Source organism: Pelmatolapia mariae, linkage group LG9, assembly GCF_036321145.2.
Source record: "Pelmatolapia mariae isolate MD_Pm_ZW linkage group LG9, Pm_UMD_F_2, whole genome shotgun sequence".
Taxonomy (NCBI): Eukaryota; Metazoa; Chordata; class Actinopteri; order Cichliformes; family Cichlidae; genus Pelmatolapia; species Pelmatolapia mariae.
The window spans coordinates 20,558,679-20,584,670 of NC_086235.1; the positions used below are offsets into that span (position 1 = coordinate 20,558,679).

Below are 25,992 nucleotides of genomic sequence, written 5' to 3' on the forward strand. Positions count from 1 at the left end.
TATAATGAGCCGCTGTCCACTTTGTAGTTTTCCCAGTGCTATACATTTACACACATCTCTGACATTTCAGAGGGAGTGTTTTTGAAGGTAAAATCATCGTGCTTTGAATGGCTGTTAAAAAGAGCTTACCTGGCTGCCTTTGACTTAAACCCTGATTATATGATACAAGGTGATTAATCACCACAGTGATCAGCTTCTCCTCTGTTTTGATAGGGAATGACAAGCTGCTCTGGCAGCCACCTCATTCTCTCGGGATATTTTTGTGGCGTCTTTTCCTCATCGCTTCTCCGGAAGCTGTGCAAACGAAGCAAAACTACAGACCTTCAGTTCAGTTTGTGAGCACATTACGTAACCCCGTTCAAAGTTAAGCAAGGAAGCTTGAAAGTTAAAGACTGAAACTTTTACCTGTGAGTGAAACCTCATGGAGACGGTGTGGAAAGTGGAGAGCGGAGAAAGGGTTGTTTTTAAAAGAGAAGAATGGTCAATAGATTAAAAAGGGAGAAGAATTTCCACAGAATTGGACTCCAAAAACTGGATCAATTCCAAATCTTTTGTCTGCTTAATTTATCAGTAAGTAATGAGGGAACAGGACTCACATTTCCTTTAAACATCTTGTCAATTTTGAGCCTCTGAAAATGGAGGACTGTTTTAAAAAATGGTTGTACTAAAACAGTAAATGCAATGCTTCTATTAAACCTCTTGAATTAAAGCTGAAAGTCCGCATTTCAATCAACTCTTGATTGTTGGATTTTAAAGTCCTCTGTTGTGATGCACAGAGGACTACAAACACTGCCAACTGTATATAGTATTGTTATACAAGAAAAATAAGTGCCTTTCAATTAAAGCATTTAAATCTTCTCAATGCATTTTCCTGCCACAATGACTTAAAAAGAATAACTACTGCGTTGGCGTTTATAAATGAATAAGGGTAAAGTGAATGGAAGTTTACTTATTTGAGGTAAAAAAAAAAATAATAATAATAATAAAAAAGAAACTCATAGAGGTGGAAAGGAAACTAGAGAGCTAATTAACTGAACTGACACATTAATAGTCGTAATACTCACACACACACAATACATTGCAGAGGAGAAATGCATAATTCTTCCATCTTACCTTCTGATGGGTAGTTTTTCTTCCCGACATAGACAGATATTGTCTCAGATGACTATTCTGGGATAAGTCGTGTACCAAAGAACAGCATCATGAAGGTATCTTTTAACGACTTACTGATTTACACACCTGGAACGTACCTTGGCCTCTTTTGTTAAATTTCATCTCAGCATCCTGATGCTGCTGCCGCGTCTACCGCAGTGACATTTTCACTCTCTGAGAAAATTTGTGTCTCAACTCACAGAACAGTTTCTGCATCTGAAGTCATCACATAGACCGCATGCTTCGTCGAGTGGAATAGAAAGAGTTGTGCCATTTTAGCTTCCTTGGTCAATATTTCTCACAGAGTCTATTACTTCAGTAATAATGACATTTTTAAAGGGAACCGGCAGTAAGTATGCTTTTGGGTAATGAAAGAAATATTAGCTGCTGTCCACATGAAAGAAAAAAAAAATCATTAGCTCCTGTCTACATTATAATTTGTTTTGCCTCTTTCTCTCTTCCACCCCCCAACCTGATTTCAAACTGATCAGATATGCATTCGCTGCTACCAGAATATGAATCGGACCAAATGAGAGAGTAATGAGAAACTCAGCAGACTCGTTGAAAGTCTGGGGCTTGTTTGTTTATCTGCATATGCATTAGGAGTCAAAGGAAGAAATTCCTATTAGTCTTTTAGTGCATACACATTATCACCTCATTTAAAAAAAAAAAAAAAAGAGGCTCTAACCATGACCACAGCTCAAACTCTCTTTGAAAGTTGTGTCAGTTGTGGTTTCATTGCTATTTTCACTGAGAGGAGAGGAGAGGTTGCCCAGTAGGCTCAGATCCTGCAGGACAAGAGGCATTTAATTTCTCCTCTCAGAGAAATGGGATGGCAGCCAGCAGGATGCAACTTAGTGCATCGTGTGACCTTGAGTTGTATAGTGTGCAGCTGGCAAACATTTGGAACCTCGTTGCGAGGGCTGTGATTTGAGGATATTTTACATCCATTCTGAAAAGTGCAGACAGGGGGATTTATTATTTAGATTAATACAAGTAAGCCTTATTCTGTAGTGAGACATTTTCTCTTGCCTTGTATCATTGTTGACCTGGACAGACACTGAGGAGACGTGGTTCAGCCCAGATAGAGCGCTTTGGGGAATCTGAGCTGCTTTGTGTGTGTTTGTGTGTGCGCGTGTGCGTGCCTACCCTTGCTCTCAGACATCAGCTGATGAATCTGGTGAATATGAATATCACACAGGATTTGAATGACACATCTTCTTTCTCGCTGTAGAGTCACAGTTGCTCACAAAAAAAGGTTATCAGCACAGAATCCAGTCCCAGCAGGATTCATCCATCGAGCCCAGACAACGTAATTCAGAATGAGAATGCGGCGTGGAGGTTTACAAATCACGCTGAGATTAGACCTGCTTTGCCCAAATTGCATCAAATACGTCCAATATTTGCTCTGTATACAAACAGTGTACAACTTTATACTAAAGCTAAAGAATAACTTATAGCATTGGCCTTATGAACTCAGGAAAAAAGAAAAATCAAGTCCCTTTCAACTTTTTAAAATATCTATAAGAAATTAATTTTGCGGAGAAGTAAGCATTGCTTTTTAAACCAGATTGAAAATGCTGACAAAAACTCATCATAATTAATTTTACTTTCAATTAAAGCTGGGGGCAAATATTACGTCTCCCATTTTTAGAAGCTGACACAGTACATAAAGAAACAGCCAACAGATGTGCGTTATTAAGCATTTGCAGAGTCAACATGTGAAAAATGAAAACATTTCTACTGATTACAGGCAGCACTTTGCATGCATGAGTGAACTGATGCTCATTATAAACCACCGAAGGACTGTGCATGCACTATTTGAACTCTGCTGTTTCCTGGACAACCATATTAATCTTTTTTTTTTTTTTATCACATATATTCTTTAGCATTATATGTATTTGAGTCTTTGATAATTACATACTGGCTGCTTTGTTGATGGCAGAATCTGCCTGCTTTTCCACCACTGTAGCCCAGACTACAATATCTTAATAACTCTAGTATAGATTGGCGTGAAATTGAAGATTATTTATTAGAAAATGTGATAATAAATGATGTGTTATACGGCTTGTGAAGAAGACATTCCAGAAAGCCTAAACTTTAACATTTACTAAGTGTTTGTGGGGGCTTTAGCAATAGATAGGACACAATAAACCTATTGTTACCAACATATTGGTTTTAATAGCCTATTGCCATGATTGGAATTTAGATTGTGTGTTTAACGAACAGTTGAATAGGTGTACCTAATAAAGTGGATGGTGAGAGTAGATGCTGTGGATGTAGATGCCTGTTCTTTTTACTTACTTGTGAAGTAGGTAAAAACAAGAAGTGTAATATCCTGTTGTAACCTAATAAGATTCTGAAAGTTTCACAGATTTGTGGTTTAAAGTTCTCTTCGCTTTGTTTTTATCGTCTCCAGAACCATCGTTTGAGAGTATACATTCATTATGTTGGTCTGTAAAAGTCCTCGGATAATTTCAGTCGTGTAAACAAAATTCCACTTATTTAATTTGCTTTTAAAATAGTTTTGGTGTCGTCTCTCTGTATGCTGTGTCCTTCAGGGACATTAGGGTTCATCTCTGTCTGGAGGCATCAGAATGGATGGCCGTGATAGGCATAGAGTAATTGCTGATGCTATCCTGTTATCTGGCTGTAACTCGAAACAGACGGTAAGATGGGGCACGGCAGAGTTGTAACTGAGAGGTCGGCTAATGCACTTTTGGCCGCTTGCTCTCTCTCTGCTCAAAGAGCAGATGCAGATCCGCTGATAATCAAAAGAAAAGATTTGATTATGTGTTTTTGTTTTTTTTTTCTTTCTTTTTTTTGCTTACTTGCATGCAGCGCAGATATAGAGACGGTGTGTTTGTGAGCGCAGGTGTTCGTGCCTCTAAATTGAAAGCCTAAGTTGCTTCCTGCCCCCCTACAGTCATTTATCTGCCGACTCTGCGCACAGCCAGCAGACTAAAGGAACATTAGCAAAGAGCAGACATACTCCTGACTGGGCATAATCAAACTCTGTAACACACACAGGCAGACACCCTATTCATCTTCCAGATTCCTTACTACTGGTTTACAATTCCTTACAAAGAATAATCCGCATTGTTCTTTTGCCTACACAGAAACAAAGAAGAGCTACACACTGGCAGCAGCAGCTTAAATTTAGACTCTATACATGCACCTCATATGCTTCATAACATATAATGTTTAGAAAAGAACCTGTAATTTCTCCCCTGCAGAAGGCTGAAAGTCATTCAAGGCTGGAGATCCTCATGTTGTTAATTAAAAACTATCACTGGAGATATGAAATATGAGCTTCTTGTGTTTTTGAATTTATGACCATAAATAAATCCATTCAAAGATGAGAAGGGGAAACCAGAGATCCATGAAGAGCTGTTCCACTAAAGTCAACACTGACTCAAAACTTCACAGCGCTCCTGATTAAATAAACATCAATAAGCTATTATTGGAAGAACAGCACATATGATGTCAGATTGTAGACGGTCTGAATGATATTGCTCAGCAATTTATTATTACTAAGAGCTGACAAACCATATATTTTGTAGCTTTAGGAAAAAGAACTTCAACACCCAGAGGGCAGAAATGTTCTTCGGCTTATTGTCTAAGCTTTGTTTAAGCTCTTCTCTCTGTGGTGTTTCATTCAGCTTCTGTTTGAGGCTGTTGCTTTTGGATTTATGTCCTTGTCCTCAATTATTATTATTATTATTATTTTTTTGTCTTTTAGGGGGCAAGAGTTCAAAATTCTGCCAAGAACCTGGGAGTGAGGGATCGTACGCCGTCGTCCGTCCCAAGGTAAAGCTACAGGCACCACTCGTTTTACATTTGGCAACATTAGTTAAAGGTTACTAGCTTTTCTTGTTTTCGAGGCCACTCTTTTTAGGATTTTTCCAAACTTCATGTTATGGATCTTTCTTTGCACTTCTTTCCATGGACGGCATAAAAGATGAATTTAACCACGGGATGTCGACCATTAGTTTGAAGCTCTGGGTTTCCTGTATTTATTAACCAGACATGACTATATTTGGAGCACAGAGTAGAGCTGATTAGCTACTGCTAACTAACTAGATTGCATAGCAAAGGGGCCTCTGTTATTCATATGTTATCTTTTTTGTAAAAAATGGAGGAAAAAAATGCAAATCAAGCGTCAAGCCACTTCCTCATTGGCTTCACATTTTACACCAAAAAATTATGTATGTCTTTTATATACAGTCTATGATTAAATCCAATAATTTAATGAGGAAACTGACTCGGAAGCTATGTAAGTAAATAAAGTATTTATTTATGCACATAACATTGGCCAAAAAAAATGCTTTTTGGAGTGGTTTTGGAAGAGAGAATTAAACCGCAAGACCCAGCAAGATGTTGTTCAGCATGAAAAAGTGCCTCCATAATGTCCATCTGAGTAGCTGAGAAGAATTAAGCAGAAGGACATGTACTGTAGTGCTATAGATCTCTGTGTGTGCTTTTTCAACAGGTCTGGAACCAAATGGTCATTTTAGGGATATTAGCAGAAAGATTCCTGTTGCTTAGTAGCTTTAACAGGAGGGCAAAGACTGCTCTAGCCATTTGGCTATAGCATATAGGTTTTGTATGAGAGGCAGCCCTTTTGAACCTTTTAGTGAAATTGACAAATAAAATTAAGTGGCCGGATGATTAGTATTGAGACACTGAGACATTGTGGTCATGCAGCAAAATTACTGCACTCCCTGCAGGCTTATGTCATAAGTGTTGCAGCATAAGTAGCTGCCACAACTGTGGGATATGTATGTATCCTCTGAGGGTCTTTACAAGATGGACTCTCATTCCTGCTGATCTGTAGATGGAAGGGTCTCTTACATTTTGCCCTGTAGTTATGTGTTGTTAACGCTCAAGTTGCGAGAAATTCACGTGATGTTGTGGAAAATATAATGAGACCGCGTTTTTCCACTGTGCAGAAATGATCTTTCAGGAGATGCAGATGTGAAGTGTAAAATATTGATGCATTTGTTATTAAAAAAATAAATAAATTTAAAAAAAAAAACCCGGAGAAGAGATGAGCGCAAATGCTTCTCATATTCTCACTTGGCAAAGAGAGTTTTCTTCATACCATCATTTAGATTGGGAACACAGTGCACACCTACACTATCAACAGGCAGCGAGGCTGTCTTCAAGACTTTTGTTAGAGGCAAAACAAAGAAGTGCAAACAAGACGGCCAGGTTCCCGTGCTCTGCTGTCCCTGACCTCCTTCAGGCCTTTTTAAAATGTTGAGACCTGAAAAATAGAGGGGTCCACTCCAACAAATTTATCACATCTTATGCTGCTCGAGTTTGATCTTGGATTACAAGTGACCAATCACGGACAAGAGCAAATCAAAGTGTTGCTTCAGTAATGTTTCTGTTCACCAAGGTGGCAGAAGAAACCATGCTTTGACTGGGAGAAGTATGGAAACTATTAGGACAGTTTTTACATTTAATAATTTAACAAATGAATATGGATTTAACAGCTCATGGACTTATACATGAGCACTTTATATTTTACATTATGATGTATAGAGGGCAGTCTTAGCAAGTGTAACAAAGATACTGTGCATAGTTTATTTAGTATGTACAAGTTCTTTGCTTGTTTTTTACTCTCTTTACATATTTAATATTGTTTTACTTGGTAATACAGAGATATTACTGCATGCTTCCAGTACGCAGACACATATCCGGTAAATCCAAACAAAGACCTGAAGCCTGAAGAATCATCGCTTGGGTCGAATGTAATTAAGCGTCATGTTGCATATGTGTTTCTCTGATCAGGTTGTACAAGCTGTGCCAGCCTCCACCCCCAGATGGTGATCCATAATGCATCGCATCCAGGAAGAGGTTTTGAGGATCTTTTGAGTCAGCAACGCTTTCCCTCCACCAATAGCTTAATCTAATTAAAGAGTTATTGGGTTCATTTTACATGTCCAGAGTAGCCTAAAGTGTAAATAGAATTTGTAAACCCCAGATTGTGTTTTAATACTTTACATTTTTCACTGTTGTATTTGATACATATTGTTGATTTTCTTTTTATTCTGTGATGCATCTGACAAGACGATGTGTCAGAGCAAAGGGAGCGAAATTAGCTTAATGAATGAACAAAATTAATCCCATCAGTTAAGTGTCTGCATATTATTCTTCTTGTTTTTATGAGGGACATTTGCATTTCATGGTATTAGCTTTATTTGCATATGAAATAAAAAAATGATTAGAAGGATACTGGATGTAATTTGGCACAGTATTTGTTCAAATTAGCCAGTAATTTGTCAGCTTCTGTTCAGCTCTGACTTCAGTGCTTTGTCAGTTCCGTGCTGTTTAATCGTATGACTGTGTGTGTGTTTCTTGAAAAGATGTTTATTCACTTGTTAATATGCACAGCATTTAGCAAAAAGAAAGGAAAAACAAGGGGAAAAGGTGTTGATAGAGTCGTACTGTTTCACTGGGTTCAGATTGTTAGGCATGGACATGAAGATTTGTCAGTGATTTTATCAGTATTAACATAAAAAAGCATAGAGCTAGGAGCTATATTCTGTGTTCCTATATATATATATGTTGACAGTACTCAGGATTAAAACTTGCTATCATTGTAGAGTGGATGACTAGCTTGCTACTATGCAAAGGGTGATGTTTCCTACATAGACCGTATGCCTCTGTATGATCAATGTAAAAATGAAGATGACTGGGGGTTTTCTGCATATTCCCTTTAAAATCCTACATGATGATAATAATAATAATAATAATAATAATCCTGCCATGTATACAGTTTGTAAAATGTATATTAAAGCCGATTACAGGGGACATTTCTGTAGTTGATTTACTCCTGAAAATGACCACTTTTCCACCGGCCTTGTTGGTTGTGGTTGGTGTAGAAGGTACCCGCCTTTCAACAACACTTTATTTAGGTGTGCATGCAGTTTTACTTATCAATGTGCAGGTAATGTGGTCTAATTAAAGATACGAGGAGAGAAGTGCACTTGTTTCCTTGTGGTAATTAGCAGAATACGCAGTAACTGTGGTCAGTGCACGGAATTGTTGCCCAATTTACATGCTGAAGCGCGCACACACACACACCACAGTCTCGTTAAAGATAGTGCTAGGCAGTGCCCGGTGTATAAGTGGGAGTGGCCGTGGCGCGGTTAAAACTGGCAGCCAGTAAGCGGAAGATTTGTAATCCCTGTCACAGAGCCGCTGTGGCATTGGCTCATGCGGGGAAGCTACAGCCACAGAGTCAGTAAGGCGACAAACTGGGGAAGGTCCCGGGCTGACTCCAGGATGAGCCGGACTCAGAGTCGCCCGCTCCGCACTTGACGCAAACCTGCCTGAACTTAACGTGGCTCGGTCGCCGCCGACCCCGGTGCACATTTTCTACATTTCAAGTCGCCGAGACGTCTCCTGAAGGACGAATGACAGCGGCTCACCTCATGATTTCATCCCGCTAAAAGCTCTCCGCGAGGCACAGCAGTTTCTCCATGGCGTCTCTTCAACAGTCAAGAATTCAGTCGTATCTGGAGAAGAATAAAATCGGACCCTTGTTTGAGGTGAGTGTACGAATGTGCATCCAACTCCGAAGTTATTGGCAACCGGTTTAAAGACCACCACTGCTGTGCACCGGACTGCGTTATTCGCTTTAATTTATAGTTTGTGCCAAATGGAGAGCGCGCGTTTGCGTGAATTGTCACTGGCTTATTACTGCATTATTACTCATGCGTCGTAGAGGTTAAATCAGAAGGACTAGTTTCAAAGAAAAACATTTATTTTCTTGCACTTCTACAGCTAATGTCTTCCCCCTGCGCTTCCCTTTAAACGATACTGCAAACCCTATGAAGCAATATCGGCTGCTCTGTCTGCCCTCACATCTCCAAGCTTAGATCCTTCTGTTGGTGATTTGCATTTAAGAAGACTGGGCTGTAGCATCCTCTCTGTGCCTTTTACAGTTTGGTGAAGTTGGGGAAACCAGTTGTAATTCAGACTGCACACAGTAGGCTTGGCTTTTACTATGCGTTGTGCTACAGAGGACACAGCCAACCTCGCTGTGTGTTTGTCACTGAAACCGCCTGTGTGTTCTTCATCGGGGGTTATTCTGGGTGAGAGCTACAGTAAGAAACCCTGGGGGTTAGGAAAAGCATGACTTCATCCCTTGTTTGCTCCTGGATTAATTGCTGAAAGCAGGACTGCACGGGTGTGAGACATAATCAGATTTATTAGAAGTAGCTTTTCTCTGAGGTGCAGAAGTCTGATTTCAAGAATCACTTATCACCATGAGGAGAAAGCAAGGATACAGAGGGATGGCTGTATACGTGAACTGACTCTATACGTGCACTTCGTGTGCTTCACAAATGTGCTGACGTTTCACTTCTGTTCTCCAACTGCATGTGTGGAAGCGGCAAAAGCACAGAGCTTGAAGTGCATGGATTACAGGAGCTACTGTGGCTTGTTTCAGCACCGTGGACAGTGAATCAAGCCTAACATGCATTTCACCAGCGTAGAAGAGAGAAAATCTTCCTACCAGGCTCAAAACCGCTCAGTTGAAAGGCCTCTGTAATCTCTGATTGTTTGTCTTTGCTCCCTCCATCTTCCTCTTCCACCTGTCCCCCCTCCCCACCCTTCCCTGCCGCCTGTCTGTGATTTCTTTTTCATTCCTTGCTCCGTGCTCAATTAAATTGTGTTTCCTTCATGTGACGATTGAAGGCGATTAAAGCCAAGGAAGTGCTCGGCGCGCTGATCAAAAGTGCATTTGTTGCAAACATCTGTGATGAGACTTTATAGTGAACCATTCACATCCAGAGTTGTCTCCCAAAGTTATCAAACAGACTTGTTATTCTGAGTTACAGAGACGGGGATCGTTGGCGAGGTGTTCACAGCAAATAGGCTGCGAATGGCGTGTTGTGAGGCTGCATTGTGTCGTGTAGATTTGCTGGGGAAACTGCCAGCAGAGAGAAAGAGGTGTAGTAAGAGGGGGATATTGAAAACTCTCCTGGGTCTGTCGCTCTCCTCATGAGAAAAATGATGTAGCTGCTACCCTGCTGCTGCGCTTGAAAACCCTTGACCATTTCATTGTTGTCCTAAAGAAAATCCATCCGTGTGCTTTCAGTTGTGAAGAAACAAGTTCTTTTTTTTATTGGACAAGTCCTGAAGAGAGGTTTGAATTCTCGCTTTAATTTCTTTTCTTTTTTTTTTCTTTTTTTGGATCAGATGTAGAAAATTGATAGAGGTGAAGGAATGATACAGCTGTTCTGTGCTGCTCAGACCAAATAAGGGGCTCGCTGGAAGCTTGATATCCAAACAATACAACACCTACAGGTAAAATGAATTTATAAATGTACTTGTAATTAAAGAACTACAAGAGTACAGTGTGGACAGTTATGGCAAAGTGAACTACAAAAACAAAATGTAGTGATACTATTACAATATAATGGTCTTGTATTACAGATAGTCATTATAAACAAGAAGCCATCGTGATCACAAACACTTTAAAACTTGCCCTGTTAAATTACAATAATGTGCTGCCAGCTAGAATTGCCTACATCAAAGTGCTGCTTTTATAATATGCATTCTATAATCTGCAGCACATTCTTACTGTGAAAGATATTACACTACCACACTATATAATAGAGGTTTTATTCTCTAATACTGCCAGCTGTAAGGTTGCCATTTTACTCTTTCTTTTTTAATATCCATAAATAGTTTTGTACAAAAATATATTAAAGTGTCATAGAGCTACATTCATTGGGCACTTATTATTATTTAAGATGGGTACACTGTAGTTATGAAGGGATGGACATGCTCACTAACCATCCTCGTGTAGGCTGTGGTGTTTAAATGATGCTCAATTGGTACAAAGAGTGTCAACAAAATATCCCCTACACCATTACACCACCAGCACCGGCCTATGCCTTTGAAACAAGGCAGGACGGCTTCATCCTTTCATGTTGCTTATGTCAAATTCTGACTCTGCTGTCCAAATGTTGCAGTGTCATCAGAGCAGGCGGTGTTTTTCCAGTCTCCTGTTCTGAAAATTGCAACCTCAGTTTGCTATTTTCAGCTGACAGGAGTGTTGCGCGGTGTGGTCTTCTGCTGCTGTAGCCCAACATATTGAACCACAAGGTTCAATATGTTGTGCAATAGACCAAGAGTTTCTGAAGTAGACCACTATGTCTGGCACCAATAAACATGTCACATTCAAATCACTTAAATCACTTTTCTTCCCCATTCTGATGCTCAGTTTGAACTTCGGCAGGTCGTCTCAGCCATGTCTACATGATTAAATGCACTTAGTTGGTGCCATGTGATTGGCCAATTAAAGCGTTAATAAGAAGTTTAACAGGTGTGACTAGCAAAGTGGGCATTGAGTGTAAAACCACTAACCAGGTTCTCAAGCTACATGTTGCTGGCTATGAGGTTAGTTTTTATTGTTTTTGAACTATGCTCATTTGGATGTAACCACTGTGATATCACCCATTGGTTTGTGGGACCCTGTTTTGAAGGTGAAGGGGACAGTTATCAGTACGAGCTGTCAGGCTACATTAGCAAAGCAAGAGGAATTCAATGGGTGCAGTGCACATAAACAGACATCTCCTAATGACATAAAATACTAGCAGGCTTAGTGAACAAGCAAGCAGAATGGGACAGTTTGGAGAGATAATGTACTTTGAAAAGGCACCGACACCACAAACACGACTGAGAGATCTAGTTCTTTGAGTTGATGAGAAGTAGCAAAAAATTGTAGCAGGCTTTAAAGTGGTTTCTTTCCACGGTGAGGTTTAACGTGGAAAGCCTGCTTGTGGAACCAGCCTCAAAGGGCCACTAAATGAACTGCAGTCTTCTGCACTCGGGCCCTTGACTATGACGAGATAGCAAGCTTAAAAACATGATATTCATTTCACTGCACTGTCACAAGAACACTGATGAATACTTGAATACTAGCCACAGGTAATTAATCTCTGTTGTGGTGGCTCATCGCTAGCTAAACTTCAACACTGTTCTCAGATACACAAACAGTGGAAAGTGGATCACACATCCACACAAAAAAAGTCCAAACGCAGCATAACCGTCACAACACCACTAAATTAATGATGATTGAACTTAAACACTTGTATTCCCAGGAGTCTTTTAGCTCATTAGTGCAGAAATTCTGTGTAGCGGTAGTACTCTGTAGAGACTTTCTTTAGCGAACGATCTAATTCGTACAGAAAATATAAATGGATTGTCTCCTCCAGCTTTTGCATAACTCTTCATAGTAAAGGCCGCCCTTTGTTTGCTGAAGGATCTGCCAAAATATATTTATTGAAGAGCCTTTTCGAATGCAAGTGTACAAGTTTGTAATGGAAATAAAAGATGTCCTTTGTCTCCATTAAGAGTCCTCTTACAATATTGGCTATGTATGTTTAAGTCCTCCCTCCCTCCTTGAACTCTCCGATCTGTACCAATCTACCCTTGGCTTTCATGTTGCATAAAAATCTAACTTCAGCTTAATTTTTTTCCTCCTAAGGCAAAGCGCCATCACTCCTTCCTCATACCCAGCTGCAGTCTTAAACAGTGTGAGTAGAAGCGAGTGAGGGTTCATTTACTCGCTCTGATGAGACACAGCTTATGATTTGCCAGAGAATCGATCCCCCACCCCACCCCACTAATGAAATGGTTGCTTTACAGAGATAGCAAGCTGAGTCAACACAGACATAATATTCTTCCAAAACAGTGAAGCAGCCTCTCGTAATAACTGAAGTAATTGCTCTCTAACGTATTATAAAGTGTTTTGGTAAATTGATATTCTTTTCAAACACCTGCCCTTTTCCAATGCCTTAGCAGTTTCACTGCAGTGTGACAAATCCCAGTCAGTGTTAGGCATTAAAGCAAGCTGAAGGTCACATGCTCAGGTTTCGTTGTTATACTCTGTATGATACTCCATTGTAAATGCCACTTTTTAAAACTATAAAAGCCCCCCTTTCCTGACACTTGTCAACACACAGGGCTCATTAATTGAATGAAATAATGGGTCTAATTCTTTAATCTTTGCTTTATCGGAGGAGGATCTGCAGGATCTACCTGCAAGCTTCTGACATTTAAACTCGTGTAACACAGTTGGTGTAAAATGGTGCATTCTTTGCCTTTATCAGCAGACGGTGTAAAAAACCCGCTCTCATATTCCTCCCCGCTGTGATCTGTCAATCATGTCTTAGCCGATATAATGGTTCTGTTGGAACTGTGAACTGATGGATCATGTAAATGTTGCCTGGATCAAAAAAATGTCACAGCATTGAACTGGAAACTGGTGTAACAGTCAGATGTTGAAATACAGCCCTGCTCTGTGAAGCAATTGGGGTCTGACTTTTTCTCCTGTGTGACTTTAATAGCTTGAATATAGGTTTGATATGAATTGAGTATTTGTTATAGTTTAGAGGCTGTTGTGATTGCTCGCCGATATTAATGAAGTCGATGAGTAACGATGTAGACTGTATTTAAAGTGATTTACATACATATTTAATTAAATAGAACAGGTCTGGGTTGTTCACAACAGTGTTTAGAAACTTGCAAATGAAAAATACTGTTGCTTCTAAAATATCGGTGCAACACGAGTGCATGTAATTTCTTTGAAGTTTGTGTATGCATTGCTTTCATCATTCATATGCCTTAACCTCCTAAGACCCGAACTCTTCCACGGCATGCATTTTTAATTTTGTTTTGATATTTGGTCACATTGGAGCCCGATGAATGTAAAAAACAAAGAATTACCAGATTTTTTTTTTTACCTTATTTTTGTTTTTAAGAAAAATAAGAGCCAAATATGAGGATATTCGTTTAAAATGTTGATAGAACAGTAGCAGTATAAAGTCCTCATAAGTGGATATCAAGCGCTTGTAGAGCAAAATTGAGTATTTTGGTCTAAATTACCCAAAATGTGATGTCCACATATGTGGACGCCAGGTCCTAGGAGGTTAAAAAAAGAAAAAAAGATCAGGCTCAATTAGTTCTACACAGTGAGAATGACAGATTTGAAATCGATAACTGGGGAAAAAAGAACACCCGTATTGAATTTGCACTTTGTTTGAGCCAATTCTTTGGGTCGAGGTGTAGGAATTTAAACGAGTAGGCTGCTCAGTTTCTACTTATTGGTGTTTCTGCTTCGAGTGAAGTTAAATGACTTTGCTTCTCCCTGAAGATTTCTCTGAGTGAACTGTTTATCCGTTCACGTAGAAAAGCTCCACTCCAACTTGCTCAGCTGTGTAGTTCTTCTAATGTGCTGCGTCCAGGGTTTAAGAAGTCCAGCCCTGCAGTGCTGTTAAGAGGTCAGGTAGGGCTGGGAAACACACGTATATGCACAGACACACACACCACCTGACCTATTGATCCACTTCCTTTGGAGATAATTTACTGGACTCGGTGTGATTGAGTGTTTTGCAGCTTATTTTCACCAACATTATTACCAACATCCCTCATCTTTCTGTCTCAGTGAAACTTTAATATTTCTTGTTGGCCATAAACATACACCTAAACTTAATAAATATGTGTTCACTGTATCAGACCTGCATTTACTGTGATTTCTTCCCATTTGAAGATCATCTACACTGTATAGGAAAACCAAACGGCAGAACTCAGGTAGATAATTACTGTTATAACATGTTAAATGTTCTGCTTAATTGCAGGTAAATTAAAGTGCTGGGCACTTTAGAGCATATTATTTATGCTATTGTCCAAAATTGAGCCACTACAAACCTGGGGTCCTGCCGTGCCCACTTTAGACACAGAAACAATGAAACGGTGCATATTCACACAATACAAACAAATACTCTGAAAGAAGACTTAATAAAATGCTTAATAGTTAAAGACCTAAAATATTGAATTGATTCATGTTAATTGAGAGTCATCAGTCAAAAAGTAAAAAAGTCACATAAAATTTGATAAATTACAATATTAATTTACATTGCTTGATCTTAGTTACTTTGAGCATTTGACTTTACACTGGAACTAGGACTGTGAGATATAACCCAAATCTCATATACCCATATAAGGTCATCTCATATATACACAGATCAGCCTTAACATTATGACCACTGACAGGTGAAGTGAGTAACACTGGTTCTGTCTTCATAATGGCACCTGTTAGTGTCGTGTTAGGATACTTGGGAAGCACATAAACATTTTGTCCTCAAAGTCGATGTGTTAAAAGCAAAAAAAAAAAAAAAATAGGCAAGCATAAAGATTTGTTTGACAAGGGCCAAATTGCAATGACTAGATGAATGGATCAGGTTATCTTCAAAACTTCAGCTCTTGTGGGGTGTTCCTGGTCTCCGGTGGTCGGTATCTAAAACTGGTCCAAGGACGGAGCAGTGATGGATGGCCAAGACTCGTTGATGCATGTGGGGACCAAAGGCTGAGGCTGGGTAGTTCAATGCAATAGATGAACTACTTTAGCTCAAATCGGTTGTTCTGATAGAAAGGTGTCAGAAAACACAGTGCATCACAGTTTAATGCGTGTGGTCTACAGTACAGTTTTCTGGTCTATGTCATACTTTTCATAACCAAACAGCATCCGTCCTACAGAGGTAGAACCTCTGTCTCACCTTCACTCGCCATGCCGATTTCCATGTTTTTGCCTGCGTCCATTTCTTGTAAGACTGCAAGCTGTCATTCAAATGATTAGAAAATGCCATTAACAGTATATTTTGTAAAATCATTAAATTAACTATAAATTAGAACATAGAAGAACGTTAGTCTTATTTTTTAGGAATGTGTATCATAGGTCAGTCAGATCAAGAATTAATATAATCGATAGTCTTTGAACATCCAGTTTAGCCATGGATTGCTGTCTGATTTCTTTTCTTTCAACGTAATTTTTCCCCTTCAACAGGAAATAAGGTCAGCCTTTTCTGCAGTGTAACAACGAGAGAGGAAAGGACTTGAACAGAGAACACAGGGGAGGCTTAGTAAATGTCCAAAGTCTATATTTTTAGTCAAAAATAAGCAGTGATCATAGGAACAAGGAAGGCAGCAAGGTAAACAGTCCAAGTAGGGAGCAGGCAAAAGGCAAATCCATAAAACAGCCCAAAAAGGTCATACACAAGAAAATCAATGACTAAACATGAGAAATAACAAGAACACTAGAAAACAAGAAAAACTAAGAAATGCCTGGAAATCTTGACATGGTGAAAGTAAGACGATCTGACAGGGAACATACAGGAACAGCACACATCCTGCAGTGAGCAGCTCACTGATGGGAGATGGGTGAGTAATTGGCTGATAGGGAACAGGTGTTTGGGGGGCGGGGGGACTAATCAGGATGTGCAGACAGGAGGGAGAGGGTACAGTCAAATAATCCAAAAAATGACCTCCTACCTTCTTTTCTAATCACTTTGAGCAAGAACGTCATGGGGTTAAGCAAATTTGTGAAGAAAAATTCAAAAGGACTTTCGGTGCTCAGAGAATCTGACTAGACTCCTTAATCCTTTATCATCCAAGTATCATACAGGTGGATGTGTTTTGTAATTTTGGCTGTAAAATTACAAAATAATTCTCATCTTTCAGGGACTATTTTAATTTTCTCTTTAGATTAAAATTGTCAAGGAGTAAGATCATGTGACGGGCACATGGTAAAATCCAGGTGGAGCGGACTTTTCTACAGCAAATTTCTTCTATTCTTTCCAAAGCTGTTTGAATTTCATCTCTAGCACAAATGATAACAGCGTTACGGTCATTTAAAGAGCACTTGTAAAATAGGCCAGTGTGACATATTGAAACTACAATATACAGAAGACGGACTACAAAACACAAATGTTACTTCATCCATTACAGTGTTGTTTCATCTAGGTCGAATAAACAAGAACAACGACAAAAATGTATCATTAATTACAAAGACTGTAACTTTAAAGAAAACACATAGCTTAAAAGATGAAATATATCTTATTTCCTTGTGTTTCCTGCTGGAAAGTGATCCAATTTAACTCCTTTTTTTTTCTCTTTATTTTGGATTTCTGTAACTTAATTGAAACCTCTCCGTCTGTCACTTAGCCAAACTGACCTGAAGCAAAAATTAATGAATGATCATCCTAAAGACTGGTGATGCAACAGTGAGCATGACTAAATATTTAGCATTAATTATCAAAAACACTCTGTATATCATATTGTATACGGTCCAGTATGAGAAGTGAGTCGCTTTGATCATAAATCCGGGTATGCTCGTTACCTTACATCTTCAAGACTAAGTATAGCTTCGGGTTTTCTACGCTTGCTCTTTTGGTTGTAGTTTCAGCCATTTGTATGCACACCTGTTGGTGGGTTATTACAGCATGCAGACACAGATCTGCTCACTTTGAATCCTTTTAAGCAAATGTGTAGGCTTGGTAAATACCTGTCAATTAAGAATAAAATGATTTCCTTTGGTAATTTATTACGACACCGTGAGAAAATTGAAACAAAGCCTTTTTTCCCTTTTGATGTCTGGCTGGTAGGGTAAGTGATTCATTTACAAATGAACAGCATCAAAATTCAGGGGAGAGAAGGTTAGGATTGGTTAAATTACATCATAATGTGCCAGAGAAAGTGCTGCAGCATCCTTATCAATTAGGCGTTATTTTTTTCTTCAAACTCTGTGATGGTCTCGAGTTTGGTAACTTGGCATGACAGATGTGTGGTCATGCACGGGTTAACACGGCTTCCCCTCAGGCACAGTTAGAGTAATTACTACGAGACAGGCGGCTCAACACATGGCCCAAGGCCAGGTTGGTCCTGAGGGAGTGCAGGATGGGGACAAAGAGGGAAGGTAAAGCATTTCTGTGATATCTGGAAGATCAAGCAGGGACACGATGAGTGAAGTCCAAAATGAGGAAGACTTAAAGTGTGCAGTGTTAGGCAGGGGGAAGGAGTATGCTTGTATTTGTAAGAAGACAGGAAACAATCAGGAGAGAGAGAGTACAGTGGCTCTGGTGCATACTAATAAAGATATCATGTCCATTTACAGCCCGCTGATCCTGGGGGCTTGCTGATGTGTGAAGCTGATAGTCATGCTGGTGGTGTAGGAGAGCTGATCATGTGATACAAAGAGCCTTGACAGTTGCCCTGTTTGTTCAGCTGTTGACTAATGACCATGTGTGTACAGTGTCCAGACACTATCAGTGCTCATACTGTATGTATTTCTATAATGTACGTGTGTGTTTTTAAAGGTTGCAAAGACAAAGTACATTTGGCTGTTTGTCCATTACATTTCCAGCTCAACTTTAATGTAAATGATGTTGGAAACAATCCACAGTCCTCATTCTGTGTCTTCCCAACTTTAGGTCTAACTAGTATTAGTTGTCCCAAATTGTATTGTGCTATACAATTATTGCGAAGAGGATAATCTACACACTGTTGACGTAGAGCTGGCTCCTGGATGATATCCTTGAGTGATGGCGATAAAGAAGTGGCAAAATTGGGACGATACTTAAAGAACAGCAGTTCTTTGAGTGAAAATGGCGTGTTAATGCCAGAGATCAGCCAAAAATGGCCAGACTGCTTCGAGGTGATAGGAAAGCAACAGAGAAGACCATCTCTGAATGAAACAGATGGGCTACAGCAGCAGAAGTCCACACTGTGTCGAAAAACTGACACATGAGCTCACCAAAATTTTGAACAATAGAAGATTCTGCTGCAACATTCAGCTGGTAGAAGCTGGTCTAACCAAAATCAAAGCGTGAGTCCATCCTGGCTTTTCTTAAGAGTTTAGGCAGGTGGTGGTGGTGTAATAGTGTGGGCAATATGGGGCAAAGTGTTCACTGAGAGCAGTAACTAAAATTAATTTTTTTCTGATTTTCAAATGCTAGGTAGTCTTGTGACTGTGTGAAGTTGATGTGTAGTTAAAAAGATATACAAGATACCCAAGAAGTTTGCAAAGAAGAGCTTTGTGAAGAAAAAGTTTTTCTCATATAGAACACAAAATACAGTCATTGAAAGCAGTAATAGTCATAGCAATGCCTCTGTGCATTTCGTTTTCTATTTTAATTACTTGATTGCTGTGCAGCAGAAAGTTCGTCATATTTTGAAAAGGTTAAGTCACGTATGAATGTTGTGAATAAATCTGTTCCTGTGGAACCCATCAAGCACCACAGATAATTACCAAAAAGATGATAAGCAAATTAGCATTTACACGATTATTTCTCAGTGCCTTCAAAGAATCCAACAGTATCGGAAGCAATACATAAATAAATAGAGGCTGATAATAATTGCTCTCCCTAGTTGCAGAAGTGACAGAGAACAGTAAATGGCACAAATTAAACTGTAGGAGAAACAAATGTAAATAGAAAAGGGAAAGATGTGATACTGGAAGATGTTTGATTGAAAATTGCTGTGGCAAATTTTGTCAATCCAACAGCGCCCTACAGTGAAACCTGTCAAACATAATCAGCAAATACTCCGCAAGGACAAAGCAAGTGAAGGGTGCATATCAGCGAGGCAGACGAGAGCAGCTCTTGTGACGAGTTTTATCTGCTGGTGCCAGTCTGGCCAGGTGACATTGCCTCTCCTGTAGTCTCCTCTTCCACATGATCTCCTCTGCTCTTGCTGCTCCCTGCTTATTCAGGGTTTGGATGTCTTCCACCGGCATGTCTCTTGCTTTCCCTCTGCTTGTCTTCACCTACGTTGGCTCTGAACTATAAAGACACTCACATGTCACCTTAAGTAACCTGTGATATGACTTTGCATTGACATGTTTTATTAACAGAAAAAATAAGTAAATCATTGGCAGCCACTGGCCTCTTCTATAGGTGACAGGGACAGGAAGCCCTCCAGGGAGTATTGGAGGAGCTGTTTCTGCAAGTCCAGAATATGCTGAAGGTGACACTGATTTTATTCAAACAAGCCTGAAATAAAATGTGTAAATGTGCTCTATACTGCTGAAATCCTCTTATGTCTACCCTCATACTTGCAATACAGACACACTGCGCTTGTCTCAGTAGATATGTGAATAGATATACTTCCTCTTTGGAACACAGACATCACAGAAAGCCGACTCATGCAGAGTAAGTGTTGTGTGCTGCAGGCTCAGTGTCTCCTCGCATCCATAAATCCATAGCTCAAATAGTCCACCAGGAGTCTACAATGGCTGAGGAGGAAATTCATCAGCTCACAGGTTGACAAAAAAGAACTAAAGCTTAGGCAAAGTCGCTTAAATCACAGAGCTTGTGAAGCAGCGTTGGCTCTGTCGGTATCTGGTGGTTTTTTTTTTGTTTTTTTTTTTTACTTCAGCCTTTTTATTCTTGTCCGTGTTCTTTGCGATTCCGTCTTTGATTTGCACAAGAGAAATCATTGTCCAAGTGTCCAAGGGAACAAATGGAAAAGAACCCCTTGGGACTGGCAAAATTTATTATACTGCAACCGACACTTGAGCAGGGTGGATACTGTGTCACCAGAGATTGAAGATTTGTCCTTACCCACCACCCTGGTAGAGTTCTCTCTTCCTTTCCTCTTTCAATGCCACCGTCAAAACTGCCTCAGTCTGCTACTCGTGCACGACCTCCAGAACTTTCTCTTTGCCCTCCTCTCTTATTTTCGACTTCTTTCCACTTTTAATTCAGGGAGTTTGTTTAAGTTGTGGGGTATCAGGCATCAGTGAGCGTATCATGACTGCTATTGTTCCCGGAGGGAGTCCTCGAGAGCTTCCAAGGACATGGGTGTCTCTTGGCTGGCTGACAGTTTGTCAATTACTGTGACCGAACGGAACTGCCTGGGGCACGCAGATATCCCGCCAAACGACACATCTGCACAGATACGAACTGAGACTCCACTGTCTCAGTTGCTTCCGCCACCTGTTGGGCTGCTTATAGATCACCGCTTCACAGACCGAAACTCTCGGGCACTCTTTAAATCTCTCTCACACATATAAAACCGTACGTTAAGGATGATGTTCTGCTGGTGCAAGTAAGTCCAAACCAAATAGTATTAAAGTCAGCTTGCACAGAAAAATGTTGACCCAAATTTGAGTCTACATCTTATTGTGGTTCCTGTCGAAGGAAATGTGATTACCCGTCTAACAGCAATGTGCTTATCAAAACAAGACTGGTGTTATTTAAAGCAGCTCATTACCATAGAACGTGAAAGTGTCAGACACGGTTACTTTGCTCTGCTGCATACGTGAGCAATGCAAATGCATGCATATCCACCGTGCAGATTTAGTGGGATCTACAGTGTGAGGTTTTGCCTTATTACAATTGTCATTGTAGATGGTAAAGGACGAAGAGGTGCTTTAGCTCATTAAACAGCCATGTGTCATGCTGGAAGCAGAACACTCTGTAGTACATGCAATCAATATACGTTGACACAAGAGTGCTGTACAGTACAGACGTGTGCAGAATGCACATGTAGCTGCATGCTGTGGGATCTTTTCTTTCTTTGCATCATCGCTTCCTTCTCATGCCTGTGCATCCCTGTGAACGCACATCCCACTAAGAACCGTCTTCCCTTTACCCCTTCCCTGCAAAAAGAAATTAACACTTGGGGCACTTAACAGAGTTCTCATCATTTGCTTCCAAATTACAACCTTCAGTAATAGACCTCCTGTTGGTAAGTTAGTTAAATTACCCACAGGAACTACTAAGCAGTAATTACAACTTTTGCCTAGTGCCATTTTTAGAGGTTTTAAACTGTTAGACTATGGTGAGCAGCGCTGCTTTGCTAAACTCTCGGTGCGCTATTCTCCCATGTGGTGCTACTCCTGCAAACAGTGGCGTGAGTTGCCTGTGTTGTTAGGCCTTTACAGAGAGACATTTCAGCATGCGCCCTGTTTATCCATTCACATGCTGTTTCCTGTCAGAGCTGCTGTAGACACTGGGGCAGAGCAGGAATGTCCCCCTGACCAATTACCTGATTAGCTTTCTGAGCACACATAGTGCAGCCAAGACTAGCCAGCTGTAATACACACACAGGCAGGCTCTCTTTATCCTCTCTCTACCTCTTCAAAAACCAACAACACGCACATATACAAATAAACTCACACTGGCAAATGCATACCAGCCATCAAAGCGTAGGAAAATACAATTCTGCTAGGTAAGCAACTCTACAGTATATCCTATCACAAATACTTAAGCACACACATACACACAGACGCACTCATTTTATCCATACATTACTGCCAATTCACTGCAGTCCACTAATGGCTTCTCTGCTTCACTGCAGTAGTCACCCTGAAGTCAGCCTGAGCTCTGCTCTGACTGGCTTAAACTGGTCAAACAGAGTTCATTCTCATACCGTATCGCAGCGGCACACACAAATACACTGACAGGAGCAGACATATGCTCATTTCACTGCACCCATCATCTTCAAAGGGACTGCTATTCCCTATAGCTGTGATATAAGAGTTTCGCTCTGTGGTTTTCTGTCTCTGTAGGTGAAGAAAAATAAAACCCACTTCTGCGCTTGCATTTGTATCATAGCTAGTGTATTAAGAAGTGTTTTGGGCAGTGTTAATATTTTTTTGTTGTTGTGTTTTTTGTCAGTGTGTGTGCACAAGGAGGGAATGTGTTGTAAATGGGTGGGACGTGATTAGTTTGAACATGATCATTCGTTTGAAGCAGTTCCCATCATGCATTTGAAGGATTTGAAATTAGCATGCAGAGTGAGATATGGCCTCCACCCTCAGCACCTGTTACTGTGACTCCCACCAGTGTGTTTTTCTCTCTTTTTTTTCTGAGGTACACTTCTTCTTTTTCGGCTAACTTTCTCTCAAAATGTGAGTTTATCCCAGTGATGGTATGCTTACATGTAATCTCTGGGTGCTCTTTCTACGTTTACAACCATCCGTGGAAGTATTGTGCACACCACTTGTGTCCGTGCGGTTGCCATTTTTAACTTAAGCTGTGAGTAAATAATTGTTTCTGTGTCAAACTGATTGGAAGAGCCTGCAGTGCACCAAGTCAGGAGCACAACTAGGAGATGTGCACTTTTTGTGGCATTCACAGGGTTGTGCACCTTATATTTGTCAGACTGCCAATGCCAAGTTCCTCTCTAACATCTAAAAGTGTCAAAACTATCTAGGCATGGGTGATATATTGAATTTTATAACTGACTGCCATCATCATATCCGTGGAGCTTTGTGCAGCACTGAGTCAGGTCTCCGTGGCGCTATATTCGCTAGTCATACTTTAAAGATTTCTATTAGTCTGTGTACCATTGTCAAATGCAGCTCAAAAAGAAAGGAAGGGGCCACCTTCTCATACTATTCAGAGATTACAAATATATACTGAGTTAGCGGCAGACTACTAAATCAGTAAAATGAAATCTAACCCTCAAAATACCTTGGAAAGTCCCGTATGTCACTGTGGGCCTGCTGAAAGTGTGTTATAAAGGCAGGATTTTATTGGCTGCACAATACTAACACAACGATTGCTCAACACTTTCTCAACTGTGCAAGTGCACGTGGTCAGAATAACACTTTCAGGCTGCAAACTTTGGAAAATCACCAGATGTGATGCTGGAGAAAAACTTGAAGAAAAAATTACACCTTCTTTTTGCATTCTCTGGTATTCTAGAGCATTTTTAAAAAGTTGCCCTTCATATTTCAAATGTTACTCAGCGAAAAGGCTGCTGAAGAACACCCTTGATTCCTGCAGTGTTTATTTACTTGTATACTTATTTGCCTCATCTGATTTTTAACAAGCTTGCAGACATGTTTTACTAATAGACACGGAAGGGAATTGCTCCATGTCTGTAAGGAAAAACTAGTACCATCTTTTATTATTTAAAGACTGTGATATGGGCATGGTATAAATCACCACTTGCTCGACGCGCACACTTGCTTTGAGTGATTTCAACTTCAAAAAACTCCTGGGATGCTTCTAGGGATTGATTGTGTTTCTCAGCATCAGCATGGCCACTACTCCGCTGGCTTGGATCTGCTCTCTCACTCTTGTTGCAGTGCCACTTTGCTCTAATGGCTCTCTGCTTTGCCCTCTTCTCTAGGAGTTGATGACCAAATTGATAACTGAGACTCCAGACCATCCAATCCCTTTTCTCATTGATCACCTGCAGACCAAGCAAGACAGCCCTGGCAAGCTACACAGAGCTTTCTCAGGCTCTGCTGCACTTTGGGCACAGAGCTCCCCAGGTTGGTGCACACACACTTGCAAACACATTATAAGTATGCTGCGTGTCCTCTGCCTTTCTCTCGGACCTGGACGAACAAAACTCCCTGTCTACCCCGCAAAAAAAAAAAAAAGAGTTTAATATATTTGCCCTTGATTCATTTTAGCATAAATGTCTACTGTGCTTTGCTGTCATTTATGATTGCGGTAGACACACACAAGAAGAATAAAGTATTTTCCTTTGCACATAATACCCCCATTTCATGATAAATAGTCCTATGATATGCTGTTTTCTGAACATAAATTCAGACTCTTTCCTGACAGAAAACAAAAACACTCGGAGGGAGTACACCAACTATGAAAAGCCGTGGCAAATTCACCCAAAGAAACCAAAAAAATCAAAGAGCGACCTTGCTGTTTCAAGTATCTCTCCGCCTTCACCAGAATCCAAATCCCGTAAGTTTATTTTTTATTTAATCTTTACTTCTTAAATTTTTTCCTGGTTGTGTTACTTACACAGGCACACCCGGACACACATAATCCATTTTTAAATGTGAAGCAGCACTGTTTTGATACCTGTTGATATCGGTTGTTTCCCAATTACACGCTCCATTGACTTTAATCTCCATTTTAAATTTGATATAATTATGTCTAATTAAAGTTAGTCACACTGTATAGTCCAGTGTCCTCCTTCCAGCCTTTCAGAGCCCTGCAGACGAGTTCATTATTAAGGACCACCTATTATAGCCTACACTTACTTACAGCCGTGCACTTCTACGCACTCTAAAGACGGATTCTTCACAGACTTCTTGGGTTCATGCAGAATATATGAAAATGATTTTCCTGGGGTAATTTTGGGGCTAATTTTAGCTGTGGTGTTAGAATGAAGTATGGCAATTGAGGCGATAAGAATAGGTCAAATGGGTATCAAGCGGCACCACAGACTTCTTCAATAATGTAACACTGTGCTCTGTCATTGCCAGACCGAGTCTATTTTAGACTATGTTAGGAGCATTGCTCACAGTCAAGAGGATGAAGGTGTCACGAGAACCTCGTGAAGTCAATAAAAGAGGACGAGTGAACGGGAGAACTGTGCATCAGCATCAAGGTTTGGTGTGTTAGCAGCATTCCTGTTGCCCCCTTCAGAGGAAGAAGCTTTCAAAGCTAGATTTAACGTCAAATCACATTAAAAATACATGCATAGGTGTTTTGGCATGCACAGCTTATGAAAAATTGAAATCAAAAGAACTGTCTCACATCATTATTGCACAGTTTGTATGCAGGAAGCCGGCACAACAGCTGTCAAAAACATACTAAAGGTCCACTCACACGCTGATCAAAATGAATCCCTCTTCCTTTTCTGTGCACGGTTTGGCAAAGGGTTTGGCCTCACTTCTGCTTGACTGATAGTTTAATGGGCAGATCCAAAGAGAATTGAATTCTTAACCCCTAATCTAAGCTATTAAGATACAGCGTAGCCCTTTGCTGGGGCAGCACATCACACAGAGCCACGCATAGGAGAGAATGACACTCGTTGCCGGAAGTAATGATTTTTTTCCCCCCCTCATGTCTGTATTTGGCAGACGAATTTGCTGTGTGTTTACAGTTGTTAGAATGCCAAGCAGCTTAGTCAGAGCGAACAAGTGTAGGGGAAGGCAGATTGTAGCTGCAGCGCTGACAAATATTCGCCCTCGAGTTTATTTGTGGGGAAACAGACCACTCACTTTCTGCACCTGTCAGGACATATTAGTTTCATTCAAACATGCATCAAGTT

At 40.2% G+C, this 25,992-nt stretch overlaps 2 protein-coding genes across 3 annotated transcripts in view; both read left to right on the forward strand.

Annotated features, from left to right (window-relative positions):
- The window catches only part of prex2 (phosphatidylinositol-3,4,5-trisphosphate-dependent Rac exchange factor 2), a 93,855-nt gene extending 85,718 nt beyond the window's left edge, over positions 1-8,137 (forward strand). The window contains exons 40-41 of the mRNA XM_063483722.1: positions 4,895-4,962; positions 6,952-8,137. Coding sequence (XP_063339792.1) covers positions 4,895-4,962; positions 6,952-6,997 — 114 coding nt within the window. The 3' untranslated portion in view covers positions 6,998-8,137. The remainder of the gene's footprint in view (positions 1-4,894; positions 4,963-6,951) is intronic.
- Positions 8,138-8,383: 246 nt separating this feature from the next.
- Positions 8,384-25,992, forward strand: part of lg9h8orf34 (linkage group 9 C8orf34 homolog) — a 73,673-nt gene continuing 56,064 nt past the window's right edge. Inside the window, exons 1-3 of one of the 2 annotated variants that reach the window (XM_063483690.1) lie at positions 8,384-8,714; positions 24,097-24,241; positions 24,543-24,674. In XM_063483690.1, the coding sequence (XP_063339760.1) occupies positions 8,646-8,714; positions 24,097-24,241; positions 24,543-24,674 (346 nt within the window). In that variant the 5' untranslated portion in view covers positions 8,384-8,645. Of the gene's footprint in view, positions 8,715-10,412; positions 10,477-24,096; positions 24,242-24,542; positions 24,675-25,992 lie in introns of those variants that run through there. The other variant, XM_063483692.1, reaches the window with a different exon arrangement.